General features: G+C 51.3%; 1 protein-coding gene across 2 annotated transcripts in view; it reads left to right on the forward strand.

Moving 5' to 3' along the window:
* GALNT8 (polypeptide N-acetylgalactosaminyltransferase 8) overlaps positions 1 to 25,136 on the forward strand; it is a 59,536-nt gene that overhangs the window by 29,967 nt on the left and 4,433 nt on the right. For both annotated transcript variants that reach the window (XM_030553185.1, XM_030553195.1), the window contains exons 5-10: positions 943 to 1,140; positions 4,212 to 4,326; positions 19,120 to 19,305; positions 21,038 to 21,175; positions 22,613 to 22,708; positions 24,443 to 24,610. In XM_030553185.1, the coding sequence (XP_030409045.1) occupies positions 943 to 1,140; positions 4,212 to 4,326; positions 19,120 to 19,305; positions 21,038 to 21,175; positions 22,613 to 22,708; positions 24,443 to 24,610 (901 nt within the window). The remainder of the gene's footprint in view (positions 1 to 942; positions 1,141 to 4,211; positions 4,327 to 19,119; positions 19,306 to 21,037; positions 21,176 to 22,612; positions 22,709 to 24,442; positions 24,611 to 25,136) is intronic.

The raw sequence follows: 25,136 nt of genomic DNA on the forward strand, positions 1-25,136 counted from the left end.
GCTTTCGGCGCAGCGGTTTTACAGTTCGCAACATCTCGCTCCGACCCCACCGCCTAGGTAAGGCTTGGGAATCACCTAATTGGAATGGATATGAGCAAGCACTCGAAGAAGAAAAGACGGTTACTCACCTTTGTAACTGTTGTTCTTCGAGATGTGTTGCTCATGTCCATTCCACACCCGCTCTCCTTCCCCATTGTCGGAGTAACTGGCAAGAAGGAACTGAGGAGCGGGCGGGCCAGCAGGGGTATATATCAGGCGCCATACCGGCGCCACTCCAGGGGGCGACCTGCTGGCCCACCGAGTGCTGCTAGGGTGAAAAGTCTCCGACGAACGTGCATGCGGCGCGCGCACACCTAATTGGAATGGATATGAGCAACACATCTCGAAGAACAACAGTTACAAAGGTGAGTAACCGTCTTTTCCTCTGGGAACAAAAAGTAATTAGGATGACTTTGAAGGAGGTCCTTCACGAGTAGTTAACGATATGAATTAACATAAGGCAATTTACTTATTCCTCCACCATTCACAATACATTTCAAAGAGAGATGAATACAGAGCTATTCTGTGTTTACAATTCATTTAAATGTCAGGATGTTCTTTTGATCTTCTGATTAACAGAATACAACATAGACAGAGACTGTTGATTACATTGTTGACCCTCCTCATATATATGTAAATTAAATACACAAAAACCACAAACATTATCTCCTTACATGTTTTTAACAGTTGTTTAATTTGCAGCATGTTTAACCCTTTCTGGTCACATGCCACTACTGGTCATTACTTGGTAGAGCTGAGACAGGAGCCGAGGGCTCAGTCATATCTTTGGTCTCAATTCTAAGAAATGGGCTGCACATTTCAGCATTACGGTGCCATGCACTTTGGTTCACCAGGTCCATACTTGCTACAAGGTGAAAATAATATTTTTGTTCATTGTCTTAGGGCTGAACCTATTCTGTCTCGAATCAAGGAAGATCGCACTATTATAATATCACCAGTATTTGACAATGTTCGCTTTGATGACTTCGAACTTCTTGAGTATGCTGTGGCTGCAGATGGATTTGACTGGGCACTATGGTGCCTCTATGAACCATTACCAAAAGAATGGTATGCGCTCAAAGATGACACGGCTCCAGTCCGGTAAGTCTGAATAGTATTCTTGAGGGAACAAAGACCCCAGATATCTGAGATGTTTTCAGACTTACCTTTAAAACTAACAAGGATAGGGTTTTCTCATGTGGGTGGTTTCAGAGTAGAAGCCATGTTAGTCTGTATCCGCAAAAAGAACAGGAATACTTGTGGCACCTTAAAGACTAACAAATTTATTTGAGTATAAGCTTTCGTGGGCTACAGCCCACTTCTTCAGATGCACCCAAAGAATGGGTGGGTAAGATATCTGCAAAATGCAGGTGAGTTGAAATTGTCAGTTTGGATCTGAGAGTTGTGTAGTAAACATTAGAGATCTCATGTTAGACTCTCATAGACTCATAGACTCTAGGACTGGAAGGGACCTCGAGAGGTCATCGAGTCCAGTCCCCTGCCCTCATGGCAGGACCAAATATTGCCTAGACCATCCCTAATAGACATTTATCTAACCTACTCTTAAATATCTCCAGAGATGGAGATTCAACAACTTCCCTAGGCAATTTATTCCAGTGTTTAACTACTCTGACAGTTAGGAACTTCTTCCTAAAGTCCAACCTAAATCTCCCTTGCTGCAGTTTAAGCCCATTGCTTCTTGATCTATCATTGGAGGCTAAGGTGAACAAGTTTTCTCCCTCCTCCTGATGACACCCTTGTGTCCCATGCGGTCTCTGTAAAAGCATTCTAAGTCTGGTACTAAATATTTCTCCTTCTGCAATCTTGGGCAAATAGTTTAATCTGTCTGTCCAAGTTTCCCATCTATAAATGGATAATAATACTTACTTACTGTCACAGTTGAGAGTTAGCTGTACCTCTGACTCTTCTCTAGGGGTATGTCTGCACTTCAGTCAGACACCCATGAGTGGTCCATTCCAGCTGACTCAGGATTATGGGGCTTGGGCTAAGGGGCTGTTTAGTTGTGGTGTAGACTTTACGGCTTGGGTAGCAGCCTGAGCTCTAGTACACTCTCACCTTGCCGGGTCCTGAACATCTACACCACAATTAAACAGCCCCTGAGCCCAAGCCCCTTGGCCTAGATCAGCTAGCATGGGCCAGCCAGCACAGGCCAGCCATGGGTTTTTAATTGCAGTGTAGACCAACTCTATGTCTGCCTGAGTGCAACCTCTCCAAGTGACAGGCCCTGTGCCTTTTCTTTACCTCCTTGTGGTGGAATCTCAATTTTCCCACTCTGACAGAAGTACCAGATTACAGGCCTCTGCAGACCAACTGACTTCTCAGCAGGCCCGACTGGGTTCAAGGCCTGCAATTCTTCCCTTGGGAAGCTGTGACCAGTATATGACTAGAGTGACGTGAAACAGCCTTTTCAACACATGAAAATTGTTTCATCTTAACAGAAGTAACACAGAGTAACAAGAAGAGGGCTTTGACACAACAATCTACATGCATTACTTTCTTACCTACAACTTAGATAGACCTGGCTTACCCAAACACCCCCACTTCTGGGGCTGGGGTTCAGTCTGCTTCTCCACAGTCCCTGTGTCTCTCTTAAATTTGGTCAAAACAGTTTATGTATCTTATTGGGTTGCTCTGAGGTAACATCACAGTTAATAGCTCTTGGTGTTTGCTGAGGAACTTTTATCTGGGCTTTTCCTCCCTTTCCTGGGATCTAGCCCCTTATAACAAATATAATATAATACAATATAATAACAAAGATATAGATCATTCATGAGATATGACAGGCATCTTCCAAGTCCTTCACACCTACCTCTAGGGTTGCTGACTTTCTAACTGCACAAAACCGAACACCCTAGCCACACCCCTTCCCCAAGGCCCCACCCCCACTCACTAAATTTCACCTCTCTCGGTGACTCCTCCCTCCCATCCTCACTCACTTTCAGGGGGCTGGGATGGGGGTTGGGGTGCAGGAGGGAGTGTGGGCTCTAAGTAGGGGTGTGGGCTCTGGGGTGGGGCCAGAAATGAGGGGTTCAGGGTGTGGGAGGGGTCTCTGAGCTGGGACAGGGAGTTGAGGTCCAAGAGTGGGTGAGGGCTCCAGCTGGTGGTGTGGGCTCTGAGGTGGGGCTGGGGATGAGGGGTTTGGGGTGCAGGAGGGGGCTCTAGGCTGGGACAGAAGTTTGGGGCTTAGGGTTGGGATGCAAGCGTACCACAGGCAGCTCCCAGTCAGTGGTGCTGTGGTTCTAAGGCAGGCTCTCTACCTGTCCTGGCACCATGCTGCACCTGGTGGGGGACGGGAGGGGCAGGAGGCTCAGTGCACTGCTCTCACCCACAGGCACTGCCTCCCCCAGCTCCCATTGTCCGTGGTTCCCAGCCAATGGAAGTGAGGAGCCAGTGCCTACGGTGAGGACAATGCACGGAGCCTTGTGGCCCCCCTGCTTAGGGGCCAGACCTGCTGGCCACTTCTGGGGTGCAGTGCAGTACTAGGACAGGTAGGGACTAACCTGCCTGAGCCCCTCAGCACCACTGATCAGACTTTTAACAGCCTGATTGGCAGTGCTGACCAGAGCCGCCAGGGTCCCTTTTCAACCAGGCATTTCGGTCAAAAACCGGAAACCTGGCAATCCTACCTACTTCACATATGGTGGTGTGAACATTCCCTCGTTAAAATAGTGCATTTTGGAGATGAAAGTCATTATGTACAAGGTATGCAAAATAAATAAACTATTATGAGGCATTTAATGTCCATATTCAACAGAAAGGATTAATGCATCTTGTATTTGCATGCTGCTAACATAACTCCACCCTGAATAAATTCATTACACACTCAGACACTGGTAATGGGTAAATACCTAGATAGATAAGGATGGGCAGAATTTTGGCACAAAATGTATTTATGGAAATATCCACTGTAAATACAGGGTGGTGGTAGAAATGAGATGGGAAGAAGCCAAATCTAGCTAAAGAACAATTTATTAGGGACCCCCAAACTAGCACAAACAAAATAAGAATTGTCCCAATGAGCCCAACACTCAGTCTCTCACTGAACAGGAAATTCAAAAGAGCATAATTAATTCTCAAATGATTGTTTATTCCTCTTCCTGTTTATTTTGTAGTTATTTCTTCTCTCCAACTGTATTTATTCTCTTTCCCAGGAGTCCTTCTATTATGGGGATACTTGCTGCACATAGAGTGTTTTTGGGTGAGATTGGGGTACTGGATGGCGGAATGCATATATACGGAGGGGAAAATGTGGAACTTGGCCTGCGGGTACGTTTAATTCTGCTTCTCTTATAAAATAAATAACATAAGTGTAGGGACCTGATTTTCAAAAGAACTTGGGGCCAGATTTAAGTGCTCAACACAGACAATTGGGCTCAGTTTTTCAAAAGAGTTCAGCTCCCATTTCAGTACTGAAATGAAATGGACAGATTTTCAAAAGTGCTGAGCACCTAGTAGCTATTGTTAGATGTTCGGCTGCCTGTGTGTGTTTTTCCTGTGTGCTGTCCCAGCTCTGCACAGACAGCTGGCACGGCAGACCTTGAGTGCACTGCCCAATGACCACAAGATCTGTTAAGGTATGAAGGCACCAGGCCAGGTTTATTGTCAACAAAGCACAGTAATAGCATCTGGCAGACTCTACGAGGATACTAAGACATGTATGCCCGTGACAATGGGCACAGCTCACTGAATGGTGGGACTTTCCATTTCTCCCTCACCTTGACAAAGATACCCCCTCTGAGATACTTCTTTATACCCTGATACAAACAAGTTACGTACTGCCCCTCTGACATAGTTACTGCCCCCTGACATAGCTAGTTATCACCCATCACCTTGTACATGTTGATTTGATCAAAACATCTCTAATATGTACTGTCATCCTGACCTTACCTTTTGGGAGGGGTCAGTGTGTTCCTGTTAGCCTTGGGGAATGTTTTTGTACCATCCTTGATATCGGGGTGTTCTGGGTCCGCTTGATATCAGGAGGTGTTTGTGTGAGCACTTCTAGGAATGTGTATTTCTGCAATATCATCCCTGTCCTTGCCAGATTCTGTGAGCAGGTTCTGCCTCACAACAGGCCTCAGATACAACAGCTTATGTCTCAGGATCTCTTCCTACTACAGCTATCATTGTGACACTTATGGCGGGACATTCTAAAAAGTTCAGCACCTGACATGCTGAGGCCTTGTCTACATGACGAGTTACTGTGTAGCAAGGCAGAGTGTGAATCTACAGTGCAGTAACTTGGTGTGGTGTACCGTCCCACGTGGACGCTGCTACAGTACGGTGGAACTCCTGGAGTGCAGCTTGGCATATTATACTTTCAAGTAGTCAAGCCATATTCCGGGATGTTCATTGCACTATGGCAGTGTCCATATGGGGCATTGCGACATGGCAAGCTGGTGCACAGTAGATTCACACCATAAAGACAAGCCATGAACCCTTTGAAAACATGCAGTATGAACTTATTTTGATGCCTAAAAAAGGAACTAAGCTCTCTTGCAAATCTGGCCCAGTGAGCAAATATAGAACTGCTGAGTGTGGTATGTACAGCTCTCTGCACAAAGTTACTGTGATGGATGCTTGCTATCCTAACAGTAGAACTGGATTAATCTTGCATATTTTAGTCTCAAAAGTGGTAAACATAATTTCAATGGCCATGAAGTTCACAAAGGTTCAAACAAGTCCACCTTTCCTATATTCAGAATCCACAGGCAAGGTTTGAGTTTGCAGTGGTTTATGCATTGTTACACAGCTTCCTGATTCATCAAATGTGGCTTTAGTGACCAGACTGAAAAATATTATTTTAGGTTTTAATTCCATGATAGAGGAAACAGCAAATACACATTCAGAAGGAAATGTGGAGGACAGGTGCTGGCTAAGTGTGAGACGAAGTTTGAAGGAGAGAACTACATATAGCAGGGGGATCACTAGAACAAATTAATAATGACCGGTAAATGTAGAGAAAGAAAGAAAGATGGTAAGATAGAAAACCAGGAAGGGAAGAATTTCACACAAAGTTTACTCAGCCTGTTGTCTTCCCTGCCACAGTAAGATATAAAGAACATTGATAAGATTCTATAGTTTTATGCCCATTGATAACATAGATAAATAAACAAGCTAAGGTAACAAGTGTAAACTTCATGAAGTTTACAAACTGGAGTCAGAAGGGAAATCCATCTTGTGTAATATTAACCAATTGGAGAGTGACACTATGGGGTACAAGGTCTTTAAGTGTAGTCCTCAGGAGCATTATATATTGTCACAGCAGGACACCAGTCTGATTCAACATAGGAAGTGCTGTAAGAAGGGACGAAGGCATTAGAAAGGCAAGACCTCAGAAAGGGACCCCCCACCCCCATGTTAATCAGTAAACCTCAGAAGCCTTTCCTCAGATAACATAATGTAGTACTTGAGACACCAGGGCTACCACCTCAGCCCAAAGTACCAGGGTGATCTTTAAAGACACAGGTCAGGCTCTTGGTTTTACCCATCATTTAAAATTCAGCACTTACAGCTGCACAGTGCCCCCTAATGCCTTGTCTCAGCCATGTTGCCTCAGTACTGATTTAAAGGGAAGACCGTTGAGTCTTAAATCACCAGCACTACTTGCTGCAGCGTGTAGGTTTTCCACTGATAGAATTTCAGAAACATTTATTTCCTTTCAAGCTGCCAGCCTCCAAAGAAAACTGTCCCTTTCCTCATATTTAGTGTCTCCTCTTCTCAGATAAATACTGATAATGGATTTGTAAATCATTTGATGATGGCTAATTAACATTTAGCAGCAGCGGGAACATGTTACATATAGTGATTAAACTAGAAGAAGGATGGTCCAGTCATTAGCTTGCTAGCCTGGGATTTGGGAGGCCTCAGGTTGATTCCCTGCTGTGCCGCAGACTTCCTGTGTGATCTTGGGCAAGTCCCTTAGCCTCTCTTTGCCTCAGTTCCCCATCTGTAAACTAGGGATACCAGAAATACCCTGCCTTTCAGAGATTTTGAGAGGATCAGGCCTGACGATGGGGGTCAAAGGTGGCAATTGCCCAGGGGCCCGGGTGATTTAAAAGGGCCCAGGGGCCCCCCGGCTGCCGCCACTGCCTGCAGTACGGTGGGCCTAAGGCAAGCTTCCTGCCCATCCTCACTCCGCACTGCTCCCAGAAGCGGCTGGCACATCCTAGCAGCCCCTAGGAGGGGGTCTCTGTGCTCTAATCCCAACCCATGCGCTGACTCCGCAGCTCCCATTGGCTGACAACTGCACCCAGTGGGAGCTGCGGGAGCAGTGCTTGCAGGCAGCGGCTTGCGGAGACCCCCAGGGCCCCCTGCATAGGAACTGCTGCCAGAGGGGTGTGCCAGTTGCTTTCAGTAGCCTCCCAAGGTAGGCGCTGACCCCCTGCCTCAGCCTGCGGCCCGCACCCAAACTTCCTCCCAGAGTCTGACCCCACACCCGCTCCCACGCCCTCCGCACCCAAACTTCATCCCAGAGCCTGCACTCTTACCCCTCCCGCACCCCCACCCCAGAGCCCACACCCAAACTCCCTCCCAGAGTCTGACTCTGCACCCCCTCCCACACCCGAACTCCTTTCCAGAGCCTGCACCACTCACACCTCTTGCTCTCATACCCCCTCCCAGAGCCCACACCCCTTCTCTCCTACACCCAAACTCCCTCCCAGAGCCTGCACCCCACACACCCCCTACACCCCAACCCCTTGCCCCAGCCTGGTGAGAATGAGTGAGGGTGGGGGAGAGTGAGTGACAGAGGGTAGGGGGATGGAGCAAGCAGGGGTGGGGCCTTGGAGAAGGGGAAGGACAGGGGCATGGTCTCAGGGAAGGGGTGGGCTGGGGGGCAGAGCAAGCGTCTTTGGGTTTGTGCAATTAGACAGTTGGCAGCCCTACCAGTTGGACATGTGGAAGCCCTGGCTGTGCTGGAAAAGTGCCCCCAGCAGCATAGCTGGCAGCTCGCTGGGCACCAGCCAGTGCAGGCTCATCACCACCTAAACATCAGGCAGACCACGTCTGCGCAGGCATGGCTTGTATATGCCTGGTGGCCCATTGACTGTTCTGCCCTGGGGCTCGGAATTGCTGTCAGCTGACCTGGTGAGGATATATACATTAGAGATTGTGAGGTGGCCACTGTTAGTATGGCAATAGGGACCATTCAGTATCTAATTGATAGGCAGAATGTATTTTGTCTTATTCAACAGCAACTACTGCAGTGACTGAAGTGACAGCACTTCACTTCACTATCCTGTGAGAAGAATCCCAGGTAGTTTTCTGTGGCTAGAAGGGTGGTGACTGCATCTCAAGGACTCATGTGTGAAGTGTGGGAGGAATAAATATGGTAGATTCAGAGTATTCAGGATCCACCTAAGGAAAAGGTGGGATTGACAGGTGTGACAAAGTTCCTCCTCTGCCTTAGTAAGTCCTGCACTTATTGGCGGGAAACAGCGCAGAGACCTTCCCCTCTGGTAGAAGCCACAATCCAGCTCAATTCCTCCTGTGTTGGATCAGGAGTTGGGAGGTTTGGGGGGAACCCGGGCCTGCACTCTACTTCGAGTTCCAGCCCAGGGCCCTGTGGACTGCAGCTGTCTAGAGTGCCTCCTGGTACAGTCGTGCAACAGCTACAACTCCCTGGGCTACTTCCCCATGTCCTCCTCCCAATACCTTCTTTGTCCTCACCACCAGACCTTCCTCCTGATGTCTGATAATGCTTGTACTTCTCAGTCCTCCAGCATATGCCTACTCACTCTCAGCTTCTTACACACCTCTTGCTCCCAGTTCCTCCCTCACATGCACTTCCTCTCCTCTAGCTCCCTTTAGCCTGATTGGAGTGAGCCCTTTTATAGCATCAGAGGGGCCTTAATTAGAGTCAGGTGCTTAACAGCCTCACCTGACTCTTAGCAGGTTAATTGAAGTCAGGTGTTCTCATTAGCCTGGAGCAGCCCCTGCTCTGGTGACTCAGGGAACAGAAACCTTCTTCTCCTGTGGCCAGTAGATCTCCCTTCTATTCCTCTGCTGTAGATGGGAGGAGGAAGAGGGCTGCTGCTACTATTCCTGCTGAGCACCGGGCCCTCGCTGCTGCTGCTGCTGCTGCTCTTCCTGCTGCTCCCTTGGCTGGGCCAGACACCACCACTTCCATCTCTGCCTCGCCCATTCTCTGCTACCCTCTAGTTGGCTGGCTACTGATCTCCTCACCCTTCCCCAACCCTCAAATGCTGCTGTTACTCCACTTACAGCCCTGGGTGGGAGGAGAAAGCTGCTGAAGGCCTGCTTTCCAGAGAAGGAGGGGAGTGAGGGACCCCAGCTCTTGTTGCTGAGGACACCACCATCTAAATTGGGTCCCTCCTGCCTGGACACCAGACCACAACCACCTGGAGCTGCTGTGACTACTGTGGCTGTTGCTGGGGAGCTGTTGGAGCCCCGAGGAGAAGGAGGAGGAGAAGAGGACCACCCACTGCTGGAAGACCATGTGAGGACTGCTGTGGAGGGGGCTTTACTGGACTGAGTCTTTTTTGAACTGTGCTCTTGTGGTGGGGGTTTGGACTGTGTCTGTTGGGACACCGGGGGTGTAGCGTGGAGCCTGCCCCCCAGTCCATCCGTGTCCCCCTTCACCCCCACCACCATCGTTGCCCCCTCCACCACCCCCGCTGGCTGTTTTCCTTCTGCTTTGGACTCCTGCCTCTGGGACTGAGCTGCTTGTCTGGCTCACCACACCCTCTTCCATCATTTGGGCCTGCAGCAGCAGCAGCCAAGCATTGACTTTAGCACAAGTGCCCGTGTACGCATCACTTCTCCCTACCCCCTGGACTGACCCCCTTTCCTTTGCCACATTTGTCCGCCTCACCTGTTTCCCTCTGCGGCCCTGATAGTTCTGCCCCAGCCCTGCAGCTGTCCCCGTGTTCCCTCTATCCCAATCCCAGCTCTCCCTTTTCCACCCACCCTGTGCTCCCCCAGCCCTGATCGGTCCCCCCCCCACGTGCGCCCATGCCCCCTCCCAGGCGCTTGTGCCCTTCCCCATTTGGTTTCCCCTTGTTCACTGCACTCCCCCCTCTGCCGTTGCCCCCCCTGATCCGCTAGTGTAACTGGAGGAGCCGGAACCCCCCTCTGCGTTGGTGCCCTGAAACCCTCCCACCCTTAGGTCCTTGGCTGCTCCCCATGCCCGTTTAGCCTTCCCCTTCTGGCGAAAAAAAAAAATTCCTCTGCTGTAGATGGGAGGAGGAAGAGGGTTGCTGCTACTGTTCCTGCTGAGCACCGGGCCCTCGCTGCTGCTGCTGCTGCTGCTCTTCCTGCTGCTCCCTTGGCTGGGCCAGACACCACCACTTCCATCTCTGCCTCGCCCATTCTCTGCTACCCTCTAGTTGGCTGGCTACTGATCTCCTCACCCTTCCCCAACCCTCAAATGCTGCTGTTACTCCATCTACAGCCCTGGGTGGGAAGAGAAAGCTGCTGAAGGCCTGCTTTCCAGAGAAGGAGGGGAGGGAGGGACCCCAGCTCTTGTTGCTGAGGACACCACCATCTAAGCGCGGTCCCTCCTGCCTGGACACCAGACCACCACCACCTGGAGCTGCTGTGACTACTGTGGCTGTTGCTGGGGAGCTGTTGGAGCCCTGAGGAGAAGGAGGCGGAGAAGAGGACCACCCACTGCTGGAAGACCACGTGAGGACTGCTGTGGAGGGGGCTTTACTGGACTGAGTCTCTTTTGAACTGTGCTCTTGTGGTGGGGGTTTGGACTGTGTCTGTTGGGACACCGGGGGTGTAGCGTGGAGCCTGCCCCCGGTCCATCCGTGTTTCCCTTCACCCCCACCACCATTGTTGTCCCCTCCACCACCCCCGCTGGCTGTTTTCCTTCTGCTTCGGACTCCTGCCTCTGGGACTGAGCTGCTTGTCTGGCTCACCACACCCGCTTCCATCATTTGGGCCTGCAGCAGCAGCAGCCAAGCATTGACTTTGGCACAAGTGCCCGTGTGCGTGTCACTTCTCCCTACCCCCTGGATTGACCCCCTTTCCTTTGCCACATTTGTCCGCCTCACCTGTTTCCCTCTGCGGCCCTGATAGTCCTGCCCCAGCCATGCAGCTAGCCCCGTGGTCCCTCCATCCCATTCCCAGCTCGCCGTTCCCCACCACCACCTTGTGATCCCCCAGCCCTGATTGGTCCCTTCCCTCGTGCGCCCAGGCCCCCTCCCATGCGCTTTTGCCCTTCCCCCATTGGAGTTTGCCCTTGTTCACTGCACTCCCCTATGCCATTGTCCCTCCATATCCCCTAGTGCAACTGGAGGAGCCAGAATCCCCTCTGAATCCGTGACGGGACACCCTCCCGTCCCTAGGTCCTTGGTTGCTCCCCATGCCCCTTTAGCCTTCCCTTTTTGGCACCCTCCTCCTCTGCCTGCAGCCTAGCAGGGAGGGGTGGTCTCCTCCTCTCCCTCCCCTCCCCTTGCTGCTTGTCCCCCTCCCCGCTTTCGTTATGATGGGGGACGTGGCGGGGGAGACCCCTCGCGATGCTCCCACTGCCCCTCCTCCACCTACCCCCGTGTCCATTCCCCAGGCCTCTACCTCGACCACCGCTGCCGGTCCACCTGGCACCACCCCCGCTGAGGCACCGGCAGCAGTGAGTACCGGGGAGACCTCCGCTGCTGCCAAGTCCCTCGCCCCTTCTGATTCGGGGGGAGCTCCCTCAGCCAGTGGGAAAGGTCGGGGTGGGAAAAAGGGTAAGGGCCCTGCTAAAAAGGCCAGGCCCTCCATGGCAGAGACTGCCCCCGCTGCCACAGCCCTGCTACCAGCCGCAGCGTCCCTCCCCGCTACTCCCTCCACTAGCTCTGCGGGTGTCCCTACCCCGGCCTCCAAGGCATACGCCCAGGTGGCGGCGGCCCCCTCGCCTGCCGCTGCTCCTCCGACTGCCACTTCCGCTACCATCTATAGCGGCCGGGGCCCCTTCCCCACCTTCACCAGGAAGCACAGCGTCCGTTGCCTCCTGATGTCCGCCTCGCCCCACGTGGAGACCTACGTGCTGGCGTTGGCGAGGGTGGTGGGGCCCATGGCCATCGTGGAGGCCTCCAAAATGTATGGGAGGGTGGTCTTTTTCCTGGCATTGGAGGCCACTGCCCACGGTAGAGATGGGCCTGGTAGTGGGGGGCGTTCCTCCCCTGAAGCCGTTGGAAGACCTAGGGGTCCGCTTGGTCCTAACCTCAGTCCACCCCTTCTTGCCCAATGCAGCCCTTCTGCCTGCCCTTTCTACCCTGGGGCGTGCTATCTCCGTCATCAGCCCTCTCCCGTTGGGATGCAAGGACCCCGCCCTCCGTCACGTCCTCTCGTTCCGCCGGCAAGTGCAGCTTCAACCGCCACCGGCAGCGCGTGGCGGAGAGGCACTCGAGGGGTCCTTTTGGTCCCCTACCACGGAGCCCACTACCGGGTGCATTACTCAACGGGGGAGGCCCGATGCAACCTCTGCCGGGTGATGGGGCATGTCTGGAGGGACTGCCCCTTGACCCGGCACGGAGGAGTGTCCGGGACCCCCGAGCCTTGGCAAGGCACCGGCCCTGTCATCACTGATGACCCTGGCTGCCTAGCACCCGAAGCTGTCCCTCCTCCTTCTCGGTCCACCGCTGTGGCAGAGGGTATGGCAGAGATACTGCCGGGCATGGGAGAGGGCTCTCCCCAGGGAGACTCCTCCCTCGTTCCTGCTACCCTACCATTGCCTCCTTGATTTCCTGAGCCATTGCCCTTGCGCCCTGACCCTACCCCTGTTAACCAGCCCCCAGATGATGCCATGGAGGGCTGGTCCTTAGTGCAGGGGAAGCGGGGCAAGCAGAAGGCTCGAGCCCTGATACATCCTTCGGATTTGGAGACCCCCTGGAAGAGCAGGAAGGAGGGCACTGATGACGAGCCTTCCGCCTTGCCCCCTGATGACTCCCATTGTGTGGTACCAGCTGGGGATGCCATGGCAGTACCGGAAGGTGACATCACCCCTCCTCCGGGGTCCCTTCCTATGGTAGCCCCTGAGGGAGCCCCTCTTACCCCCTTTCCATTTGAGACCCCTGCATGCACCGGGGTGGGCGTCGCCTCGGGTGCTGGCAGGGAGGGCCTCGGGGTGGCAGACGGTGATCTCCCTTCCATCTACGAGGAGATCGCGGCCCTGGGTCTGACCCCCGTCACGCAGGGGGAGGATGATCCTCTGCCAGTGGACCTCGATCTAGGCGACCTCACCCCTGTCCCCGTGTTTCCTTCCCTTGACCGCTGCTTCTGCTCCCACCTCTGAGGGTCCCCTGGAATATTCCATCAGCCCGGCTGCAGGTGGCACCCTGCTGACAGCTGCCAAGCCCATTGAGGCGACGGCTGGTGCCCCGCTGCCGGGACCCAGTTCCCAGGGGGTGTCCCTCTTGGGTGTGGAGCACCCAACCTCCTTCCCGGGCAGGGACCCTGTTGACGACCATCCATCTCCTGATGCCGAGGCTACCACCCAAACCATAGTGGCTGAGCCCGGCATCGTTGGGTGTCTCCTTCCCACTCCCCAGATCTCTGAGCCTAACCAGGAGGGGCCACCTTTCAGCGGCCCGACTATTGAGGCTCAGGATCCTACTTCTGCCCGTCTCCACGGTTCCCTTCCTGATCCTCGCTCTACTCCTGTCCCCTGCCCTATTCCTGATGCAAGCCCTGTCCTTGTCCCCTCTACCTCCCGTGCTGCCAGTGCTACCCCTGGGGATACCCCCCAGGGAGTGGCTTTAGTTGTTTTTCCCCATCCCGACCCATCGGGGACTGCTGTTTTCCTTACGCCGCCCACTGTTGAACCGGGGAGTGGGGCAGGTTGCGTGACGTCAGCCCATCGGACGCCACATCGGGGGTCTGCCCTCTGCCTGCCTGCCTCGGTGGGCCATGGGGCTGTGACAGGGGTCCCACTGGGGGACAGTAATAGATCAGTGACCTCCCCCCCCCATGCGCTGAAGGAGGAGCTGCGGGAGTTCCTTGAGGAAGTCTGTGGCTCCCGTAACAAAGTCCAGCTTGTGCTTCAGCGGTGGGGGGATTTCCATCAGGTCCTCCGGGCCGCAAGGGCCCTCATGGGGGAGGGTAACAGGACTGGGAAGCAGGCCGCCGCGGCCTACCAGCGGGTCCACCTCTTCCGCGACTTTTTACTCACCTACGGGGTAGGTCATGGATTGCTGCACGGCCCAACGGAGGCTGTGGGCATGCCTACCAGCGAGGATCCCCCCCAGCCCTCCTCATGGCACCAATCGTCTTTGCCACATTAAACACCCGGGGCTGTAGGATGAGTCTCAGCAGGAGCCAGGTGCTCTCCTTCCTTCGGGAGGGGGAGTACTCTGTGGTTTTCCTGCAGGAGACCCATATGGATCTGGCCGTTGAAGCTAGCTGGCGGCTGGAATGGGGGGACAGGGTCTACTTTAGCCGCCTCTCAGTTCGCACGGCTGGAGTGGCGACCCTATTCTCCCCTGACCTATGGCCCAAGGTGCTGGAGGTCGCCGAGGCTGTCCCAGGTTGCCTGCTGCACCTCCGGGTCTGTATGGAGGGGCTTGTGGTTAATCTTGTCAACGTTTACGCCCCGACATCGGGCCTGGAGAGGTTGCATTTTTATCAGCAGGCGTCCACCTTCCTCAGCTCCCTGGATCCTCGTGAGTGCCTGGTCCTGGGCGGGGACTTTAACATCACCCTCGAGGAACGAGACTGCTCGGGGACCGAGCAGTGCCCAGCTGCCGCAGACGTCCTCCGGGAGATCGTCGATCGCCACTCCCTGGTGGATGTCTGGCGCAACCACCACCCGTACGACTTCTCGATGTTCACCTTAGTCCGAGTGGAGGCCCATCGGTCGCACCATTCCTGACTGGACTGTGTTTACCTGTCGCCTTTCCACCTTTCACAGGCCCACTCCTCCAGCGTTCGGCCGGCCCCCTTTTTCAGATCACCACCTTGCCACTGTGACGGCCTCTCTCTGCGCGGAGAGGCCGCGGCTGGCCTATTGGCACTTTAATAATAGTTTGCTGGAGGATGCGGGCTTCGTGGCGTCCTTCCGGGAGTTCTGGCTGGCCTGGCGAGGGCAGAGGCGTGCCTTTTCCTTGGCGCGGCGGTGGTGGGACCTGGGGAAGGTGCGCGCCCGGCTCTTCTGCCATGATTACACCCGGGGCGCCAGCCGACGGAGGGATGCGGCGATAGGGCAGTTGGAACGGGAGGTCTTGGAGCTGGAGAGGCGTCTGGCCACCAGCCCCAAGGATCCATGCCTCTGCGGAACGTGCCAGGAGAAGCGAGAGGTGCTCTGGGCCCTCAAAGACCATCGGGCCCGGGGTGCCTTTGTTCGATCCCACATCCGCCTCCTTCGGTAGATGGATCGTGGCTCCCGCTTCTTCTACACCCTGGAGAAAAGGAGGGGAGCCAAGAAGCACATCACCTGCCTCCTGGCGGAGGACGGCACCCCCCTCACGGATCCGGCGGAGATGTTCGAGAGGGCCAGGGCCTTCTACGCAACTCTTTTCTCCCCAGATCCGACCAACCCTAACGCTTGCAGAGTGCTCTGGGACGGACTCCTGACGGTCAGCACAGGCGACTGGGACCGGCTAGAGCTGCCTCTCACTCTGGCCGAGTTCTCGGAAGCCCTCCGTCGCATGCCCACCAATAAATCTCCAGGCTTGGACGGGCTGACCTTGGAGTTCTACCGCGTGTTCTGGGATGTCCTCGGCCCAGACCTGTTCACCATCTAAGCCGAGTCTTTGCAGGGCGGGGTCTTCTCTCGTGCAGGCGAGCCATGCTTGCCTTATTGCTGAAGAGAGGGGACCTCCGCGACTTACGGAATTGGCATCCCGTCTCGCTCCTCAGCACGGACTACAAAATCATTGTGAAAGCCATCTCGATGTGGCTAGGGTCCGTCCTGACGGACGTGATCCACCCAGACCAGACCTACATAGTTCCGGGCCGCACGATCTTTGATAACATGTATCTGGTCCGGGACCTTCTGGAATTAGGGTGTAGGGATGGTCTGTCCTTCGCCCTCTTGTCCCTGCATCAGGAGAAGGCGTTCGACAAGGTGGACCACGGGTATCTCCCGAGCACTCTGCGAGCGTTCGGCTTTGGACTCTGGTTTGTGGGTTTTCTCCAGGTGCTGTACCCTTCTGTGGAGTGTCTGGTCAGGCTCAACTGGACCCTGACCAAGATGGTCAGCTTCGGGCAGGGAGTACGGCAGGGGTGCCCCTTCTCAAGCCAGCTGTATGCTCTGGCGATCGAGCTCTTCCTCTGTCTCCTCCGCAGGAGGTTGACGGGGTTGGTGCTTCGGGAGCTGGAGCTGCGGCTGGTCCTGTCGATGTGCTTCTCGTGGTCCAGGACCCGGGTGACTTGACACAGGTGGAGGCTTGCCAAGCTGTGTACTCAGCGGCCTCCTCCACCCAGGTCAACAGGGTCAAGAGCTCTGGCCTGGTGGTCAGGGATGGGTGGCGGGCGAACTCCCTCCCACCCACGCTTCAGACCATCTGGTGGAGCGTGGGTCCACTGCTCTATCTCGGCATTTACCTTTCTGCCACGCATCCGTCTCTGCAGGAGAACTGGCATGGTTTGGAGGGCAGGGTGATGGAGTGGCTCCGGAAATGGACAGGACTACTCCGGTGCCTCTCCCTTCGAGGGAGGGTGCTGGTGCTCAATCAGCTAGTCCTGTCAGTGCTCTGGTACAAGCTCAACACCCTGGTCCCTGCCCCGGGTTTCCTGGCCAACCTCCGGACTATGATTCTGGAGTTCTTTTGGCCAGGGATGCACTGGGTCTCTGCAGGGGTCCTCCACCTGCCCCTGGAGGAGTAGGGGCAGGGCCTGAAGTGCCCACACACTCAGGTCCATGTCTTCCGCCTCCAGGCCCTGCAGAGGCTCCTGTATGGTGCAGGTAGTCCGGCGTGGAGTGTATTGGCACACGCCTTCCTCTGCTGATTCCGAGTGCTCTGAAAAGACCGGCAGCTCTTTTACCTCCATCCAAGAGGTCTTCCGCGAGACCTCTCCAGGCTGCTGGTCTTCTACCAAGACCTCCTCCGGATCTGGAAGCTCTTTTCAATGACCAGGTTCGTGGCAGCCACCGTGGGGGCCAATCTCCTCACGGATCCTCCGCTACACAACCCCCAGCTTTGTGTGCAGGTGGTGGAGTCCCCCGGGGTATGCCAGAGGCTGGTCTTGGAGAGAGTCACCAGGGTTGGAGACCTCCTGGACTACGACCGGGGAGACTGGCTGGATCCCTTGACGCTCGCTCAGCGCATGGGGCTCTCCGGACCTCGTACTCCCCGGTGCATACTTCAGGAGGTGATGGACGCTTTACTGCCCGCTACTCGGGCCTACCTCGACTGGGTCCTGCGAGAGGGCACGCCTCGCGCACCCTCCACTCCAGGCCCTGTGGACCTTTTTATCGGGCCTCCGCCCTGTGGACCCAATCAGCCCCCTCACCCTTTCACTGTGAGCCGGCTGCACGATCTGCAGCCAGTTCTGTTCCAGGCCACGCTAAGGAAATCTCTGTACATGCTCGTGCTCCACACTCTCCACTTCCTCACCCTCGCATCCCACCCTGATACCAAATGGTGGGACCTCCTGCCACCTCTTGAGGGTGAGAGGCCCCGGTGGGCCAGCTTATACTCTGCCCTGGTCCCGAGGGCCGCCGGGGATGTCAGTTGGTGGCTCCTTGATGGGGCCATGAGCACGGGCGTGTACTTGGCTTGATTTACCCCTGTCCCCAACACCTGCCCTTTTTGTGGCATGAAAGAGACCCTGGCGCACATTTATTTAGAGTGCACCAGATTGCAGCCCCTGTTCCGGCTCCTCTTGAATCTTGCATTTTTGGTTGCACTTTTCCCCTCACCTGTTTATCTACGCACTCCCTGTCCATGGCCCCACCAAGTCGCGGGATCTTCTTGTCAACCTCCTCTTGGCCCTGGCCAAACTAGCCATCTACAAAACCAGGGAGAGGAGATTGGCCGACGGGATTTCCTGGGACTGTGGGGCCTCTTTCTGCTCCTCCGTCCGTTCATGCATCTGGGCAGAGTTCCTCTGGGTGGCATCCGCTGGCTCCCTTGATTCCTTCGAGAAACAGTGGGCATTGTCCAGGGTTCTCTGCTCAGTGTCCCCATCAGATTCCCTTCATTTAGCCCTGTGACCTCACTCCCGATCCTGTTTTTTCATTAGTTGTCCCACGGAATTAGTTGGTGTCACAGACCTGTGGATCCTCCCCTTAGGCTGGGGGGAGGTCCTTTAGAAGTGGGCGGGCTTCACCCGCCCACCTCCTGGATACCAATAGGATGGCTCTGCTGTTCACAACTGGCCTGGGTCTATCACATAGGGGATGAACTCCTTTCCACTTTTCATACATTAAAATACACGGAGGCCTCATTCTTCAGTGTCCTGATACATGTATATTCATTTACACCAGTGCAAGGTGGGTGTAAAGTATATTCTTATCAGAATGGTACCATTATACCTCTTCTCTGTGCTGGTATATATGATTGCACACAATGCAGGGGAATGGAGAATCAGGCCCATTAAATACATTTCTGCTCAGAGAAGTGACTTCAAAAATAACATTTTAGGGCTCCTTTTGCATTGTCTCTCAATGATTTCTTGTATCAAATGCGCCCAGTTTGTAAGCAGATTGATGGGGGAGAGGGGGGTTTCTAAGTGTCAGCCCTGTAAACAGCCTGGGATATGAGAGTCAGACTGGTCTCTTTCCTTCCCCTGCAACCTTAATCATAATTAAGATTCTGTAGGGCCAGTTCTGCTCTTTGTGACTCCTGCATAACCTCATGCAAAGGATTTACACGGGAGTAACTGCTTAGTTCTGTAACTGGAAATTAATAATGATGCAAAAGACTAAATAGCCTCCACCTCACTCTCCTGTACCTGTGTTTGCTCTGCAGAGCTTAAAAGAAAAGTACTGAAAATTTCCCTTAATCACTAAAGTCAGGAGAACGTACTCTGGATATTGAGAGTGAGTAGATCCGTTGAGTAAGGAGGTGCAATTTTTAATCACTTATGTAGAACAAAATCGTGTTAACACTGGTGAAAAGAGCCAACTCCAAATGCACATTCACTGGAACTCCTGCTTCATCCATACAGGTTTGGCAGTGTGGGGGTCAAATAGAAGTCTTGCCCTGTTCAAGAGTTGCTCACCTGGAAAGAGCGCACAAACCCTACATGCTGGACTTGAGCATTGCTATGAGACGCAACGCCCTGAGAGTGGCTGAAGTGTGGATGGACAACTATAAATACATGGTTTATTTCGCATGGAATCTTCCTATTGAGGTGTATATGTTTGGTTGTTTAGAATTGGTTTCTCTAAATTGAGATGGTCATTCATATGGGAGCAAATGACTAATAGTGGTCTAAGTAGACCAAGAAATCGCAATGAGGCCAGACATAGCAAACAGAGGTGTTTGTGAGATTTGTCCCTTTAAAAACATTGCTGTTATTATTATAATGCTTAGGAGTCTGAGTCATGGACCAGGACCCCATTGTGCTAGGCACTATACATAGAACAAAAAGATGGTTTCTGCCCCAAATTTCTAACTTCTTTAAAATAAAAAGTATGTTGTTTGGATTTTTGCAAGTTGCGATAATAGAGCAAATGAACTGGGCATCCTTGAATATCTTTTAAAAATGCACTAATAAATAATAGGCAAGTCAGTTACTTTTCATCAAATGACCCTGTAACACTCTACACTAATTGACCTCCATGCCCAAAATGCTGCAGAGTCCCACCTCCCCACTATCCGACACCCATTTCTCACAGGCCAGGGACAAAGAAAGAGTGGGCCTTACAGCATGCTCTGCAGGCTGAGAAACATTTGTGTTGGGAAATCAAGCACTCAGAATTAAGGAAATTCAAAGAGATGGTTGAAAGCTCAACCTTAACTTTCCTCCACTGTTGAGCTCATGCCTTCAACTACAGTCTCTCTACATATCATTGTAAGTTATGCCAATTAATACCGTATATCATGCAAATTGGAATTTCTTATACATCGTTACTTACAGTAAATCCTAGTGCAGTGCATACATTCTTCAAGATTTGCTAGTTTTGTAAATCTCATAGAGATCAACAAAGCACACCTCACGAGCGTGGCAAAATGGCAGCTTCTTCTTTGATACTCTGAAATATTTTTGGTTCTGTTTCACACATTTAAAATGCGTAGTGATTTATTGTTCTTCATAACTAGTAACAGATCACATTTTTGTACCCTGCCATTTTCCTTTAAAGGTGACCTGGCAAAGGGGATGGTGAGGGGAGGTTTTGTGACCTTATTTCCTTTCTTTCTTGAAGTAAGATGGTCTGCATACTGTTTTTAATTTTTATTTCCTTTCCTCTTAAAGACATCAAGAATGCGAAGTCCTTTTTTTTAATGGTAGAATTTATAATTCAAAGGTATTACGCTTACCTGGAGTGGTGTTTTGAGTCTTTAAGAAAAGGAGATTTATTTATTTTTTTTGCCTGTGATTTAGTTATAAACTCATAGACTTTAAGGTCAGAAGGGACCATTATGATCATCTAGTCTGACCTCCTGCACAACGCGGGCCACAGAATCTCACCCATCCACTTCAATAACAAACCCCTAACCTATGTCTGAGTTATTGAAGTCCTCAAATTGTGGTTTGAAGACCTCAAGCTGCAGATAATTCTCCAGCAAGTGACCCATGCCCCATGTTAACTAGATGTTAATGAAAACAAAATAGCTTGAATAAAAAAAGCACTTGTTCTCTCAATTAATTAGTTTTTACATCTATTGTATCTGTGATTTCATAGACATACTCATTCTCCAATCATTCATAGAGTTTTCCAGGCAAAACACAATCTGAATTTCTAATGTAAAAGTAATCAAGGATTTTTTAAAAGCAGATTTTAGATATTCTTTCTATATTATGAAGAAGCAACAAAAAGGGGACAGGGGGCACAAGAGGGTGGGGGCATTTTCCCTCCTCTCCCCCCTCTCTCTTGCAGATAACTTTTAAAATTGTCTGAAAAAATGTGGTGTTTTTTCAGAATCCTGGAATAGACTATGGAGATGTTTCTTCCAGAAAGGAGCTAAGAAAGAAACTGAACTGTAAAAGCTTTGATTGGTACATAAAGAACATTTATCCTAACTTAATACCTTTGACCACCATTGTTGGCTATGGAACAGTAAGTACTGTGCATGTCTACTGAACAGATACAATAATTAGATCTCTCCAATATTATGGAGGTTGTTGAAGGCAATTTCTTCTGTGTTCCTGATCAGTTTAACTTGGGTTGCTCTTGTAAATTGGTCATATTCAGGTATGTTTTACTAGAGGTTTTAGAGACACTTAAAGTGAGTATCAGCTTTTTGTAAAACTTTCTGTACCTGTTGCATATCTAAACTGTTCCCACTGTATGTCTAAAGGCATAAGAATAAAATAGCATAGGAAGGTATTTAGAAACATTTTTGTGCGACACAAAGTGCTCATAGAGCAGGGAACAATACTGGATGAAAATTCTCCCTATAATTGTCTGCAGTGTTCAATAGAATATTATGCAGATGCATCACAGAAATTAGAAGTCCAACAAAATAATCATTACCTGCTGTACAGCCATGAATCAATGGAGGACAGTAGCTTCTGGTCACTCATTTCAGAGTTGTTAAGTTGCTTTTTTAATTTGGACTGGAACAATAATCATAAATGTCATGATAGTGGGGAAAACTATAGCTAAAGAAGAGTGTATATATACAGAATGTGGTCCACTGTTTTTAATTGACAATTGTTTCTTTCACATTTCCAGACCTCCTTTGGCTGAACTGGGCACACGCAGATTGTGCCATGTGCAAACTCAATTGTGCAGGTTGAGCCAAGTGCAAACTCAACTGTGCAGATTGAGCCAAGTGCAAACTCAAATGCATGCAAACCTTTGTTTTGCGTACAATGAAACAGAACACAATTGTTTTTAAAAATTCAGTCAAATGAAATATTTTTGTTTTAGTCAAAAAGACATTTCCAAAATGTTTCAATGGAAAAAATCCAACCTTTTCTATTGGTGATGCACGTAGTGACATGGTTTATATGGGACTGCTCTATGATTATACTGTGTCAGTGAACAATTGTGTTATAGCAGGGTTCCCCAACCTGAGGAGTTGTCTACACTATAGAGCCTTTGCCAGAACCCCTAGTGGAGATGCACCATATGTTAATAGAATGAGTTCTTCTGCAAGTGTACATGAAACACTTCCCTCAATGACATTAACTAAGCAAAGCATTCTTTGGTCAGCATAGCTGTATCTACATGGGGGGTTTTGCTGGGATAGCTACGTTGGCCAGTGGATGTAATTTTTGTAGTGTAGACCAAGCTCCACTGTTTCTCTGATCTATAGATACTAGAAAAACCTTTAGATTTGCTTCTCATGTTTTCTGGGATGAAGTCAGCTCTGAAAAACTGTTCTGCAGTTTCTTCTTCTAAATCCATCCTGTGTTCTCCTGTTACTTCAGAGTCTGAAGAAAAACTGCAAACCAGCATAGCTCTCAGCAGAGCTTACAAAAACAGTGGTGGGAACAGGAAGATGTGGTAGTTATTCCATGCATTAATATGCCTGTTTTATCTCGGTAGATGAAAAACACTCTGAATGAGAACATCTGCATAGATCAAGGCCCTGTCCCTGGAAACACTCCAATAATGTATGGCTGTCATACTTACTCACCACAGGTATTACAAACAAGCTGTTTAGCTGCAACCAGAAATCTTTTATTAGCCACTGCTTTGGATCCTTTGCTAGATAATTAAATAGACTCCTGAAAATTGTTCTTCATGTGCTGTTATGCAGGGAAGACTACATTTTATTTTGTAAGTAAACAAGTACAATCCCAAATAAAAAATGAATGGCAGTAGTCTCCTAGACTTTAAGGTAGGAATGGGCAAACTTTTTGGCACAAGGGCCACATCTGGGTATGGCAATTGTATGGTGGACCATGAATGCTCACAAAATTGGGGGTTGGAGTGTGGGAGGGGGTGAGGGCTCTGGTGGGGGTGTGGGCTTTGTCATGGAGACAGAGATGAGGAGTTCAGGGTGTGGGAGGGAGCTCTGGGCTGCAGCAGGGGGTTGGGGTATGGTGTGTGGGGGGTGAGAGCTCCAGTTGGGAGTGCAGGTTCTGCGGTGGGGCTGGGAATGAGGGGTTGGAGGTGCAGGAAGGTGCTCCAGTCTGGGACTGAGGGGTTTGGAGGATGGGAGGAGGATCAGGGCTGGGGCACGGGGTTGCGGCATGGAAGGGGGTCAGGGTGCAGGCTCCAGGTGGGGCTTACCTCAAGCAGCTCCCAGAAACAGAGGTATGTCTCCTTTCCGGTTCCTATGTGGAGGTGTGACTAGGTGACTCTGTGCCATACCCTGTCCACAGGCGCTGCCCCTGCAGCTACCATTGGCCATGGTTCCCACCAATGGGAGGTGCAGGGGTGGCACTTGGGGCAGGGGTAGCTTGTGGAGCACCTTGGCTGCTCCTGCACCTCTTTCACCTCCTGCATGCAAGGGAGATTTAGGTTGGACATTAGGAAAAAGTTCCTAACTGTCAGGGTAGTTAAACACTGGAATGGATTGCCTAGGGAGGTTGTGGAATCTCCATCTCTGGAGATATTTAAGAGTAGGTTAGATAAATGTCTATCAGGGATGGTCTAGACAGTATTAGGTCCTGCCATGAGGGCAGGGGACTGGACTCGATGACTTCTTGAGGTCCCTTCCAGTCTTAGAGTCTGAGTCTATGAGTCTATGAGCCAGAGGCGGGACATGCTGCTGCTTCTGGGAGACCCATGGGACATGTGGAGCAGGGCCAACCCCTGACTCCACTTCCTGGCTGGAGTGCCAGAGCAGTTCAAGTCCTGGACCCCACTCCCCAGCGGGAGCTCGAGGGCTGGATTAAAATGTCGGAAGTGCCAGATACGGTCCCCGGGCTGTAGTTTGCCCACTTTTGCTTTCAGGTCAGAAGGGACCATCATGCTCATCTAGTCTGACCTTCTGCTCATTGCAGGCCAGGGCAGATTCCATCATGGTCTAAGAACATTAAGTCAGTTCCATTTTTATGGGGAGGTGACCTCATCACCTCCTTTCCCCACACACATATTGACAATCATTGTTCTTGTCAGTGGTGGCTCCAGCAGAGAGGCTAAGGATTGAATGAGATGCAGACTGAACTCTTCACTTCTTGTTCTGTCACTAGGACAGACACTACTGATTACAGTTCCACTGTAATGATCTACCTATTTTCTATGAACGGAGGAGAACAAGACTGATGTCATAACTCTAGTGGGTCAAGTTCATCCTGGTTTAACTTCAGTTATATCAATGAATTTGGCCCCATGTATCTAATATTAGTTTCACAAATGTTTGGTATCCTCCTTTGGGATTTCATCAGTGTCCTAGCTCACCTACTCCAATGTAACATTCTCTTTCAGCACTTGTTTTATCTCAGCACTGGAGAAATGTATATAGGAGGTCTACGATCTCGACAGAACACAGTAGATCGTTGCCTAACTGATCCTGACACAGGAGACCTGCCATTCATAGAGCAATGTAATGAGGCTGTGAAAAAGGGACTGAACATGCATTGGGATTTTAAGCAGGTAGGTGAATTTCCATGTCCCTACAATTCAATGGCATCTTTCATTCTGAAAGAACCTAAAATGCTTTACACATACAAGGACAAATTTTCATATGGGGAAGCCCCAGCTGTAGGATTTGCACATGCAATTCAAGGAGCCAAGCTGATGTCATTGGGAACAGCAGGTGCTCCACACCTAATGGATCAGGACCTGGATACCTCAAACTCCGTTTTATCCTCCACTCACCCAACAAGCCACCCAGCCTCCTTAGCAACAACAAGGATTCTGACCATCATGCACTGGGATCAAGCCATTCTCAGCAACTTGGCTGTGGAACTACTTGTCAGACGAGGTCAGAGAGGGCTGACGTCTGTTCAGTACAAAGTGATCTGATAAAGCCTTTGCCCAGGACAGACAAGCTTTACAAAGGCAAAACAGCCCAACTCAAACAAAGCCATACTCCTCTGCCCCAGAAAAATACCTTTCGATTTGAGAGCCTTAATTTTGTGTAGTACTTAAACACCGCAGTGATAGCTGGCATCAAAAC

The sequence above is a fragment of the Gopherus evgoodei genome, chromosome 1 (genome assembly GCF_007399415.2).
Source record: "Gopherus evgoodei ecotype Sinaloan lineage chromosome 1, rGopEvg1_v1.p, whole genome shotgun sequence".
Classification (NCBI taxonomy): Eukaryota; Metazoa; Chordata; order Testudines; family Testudinidae; genus Gopherus; species Gopherus evgoodei.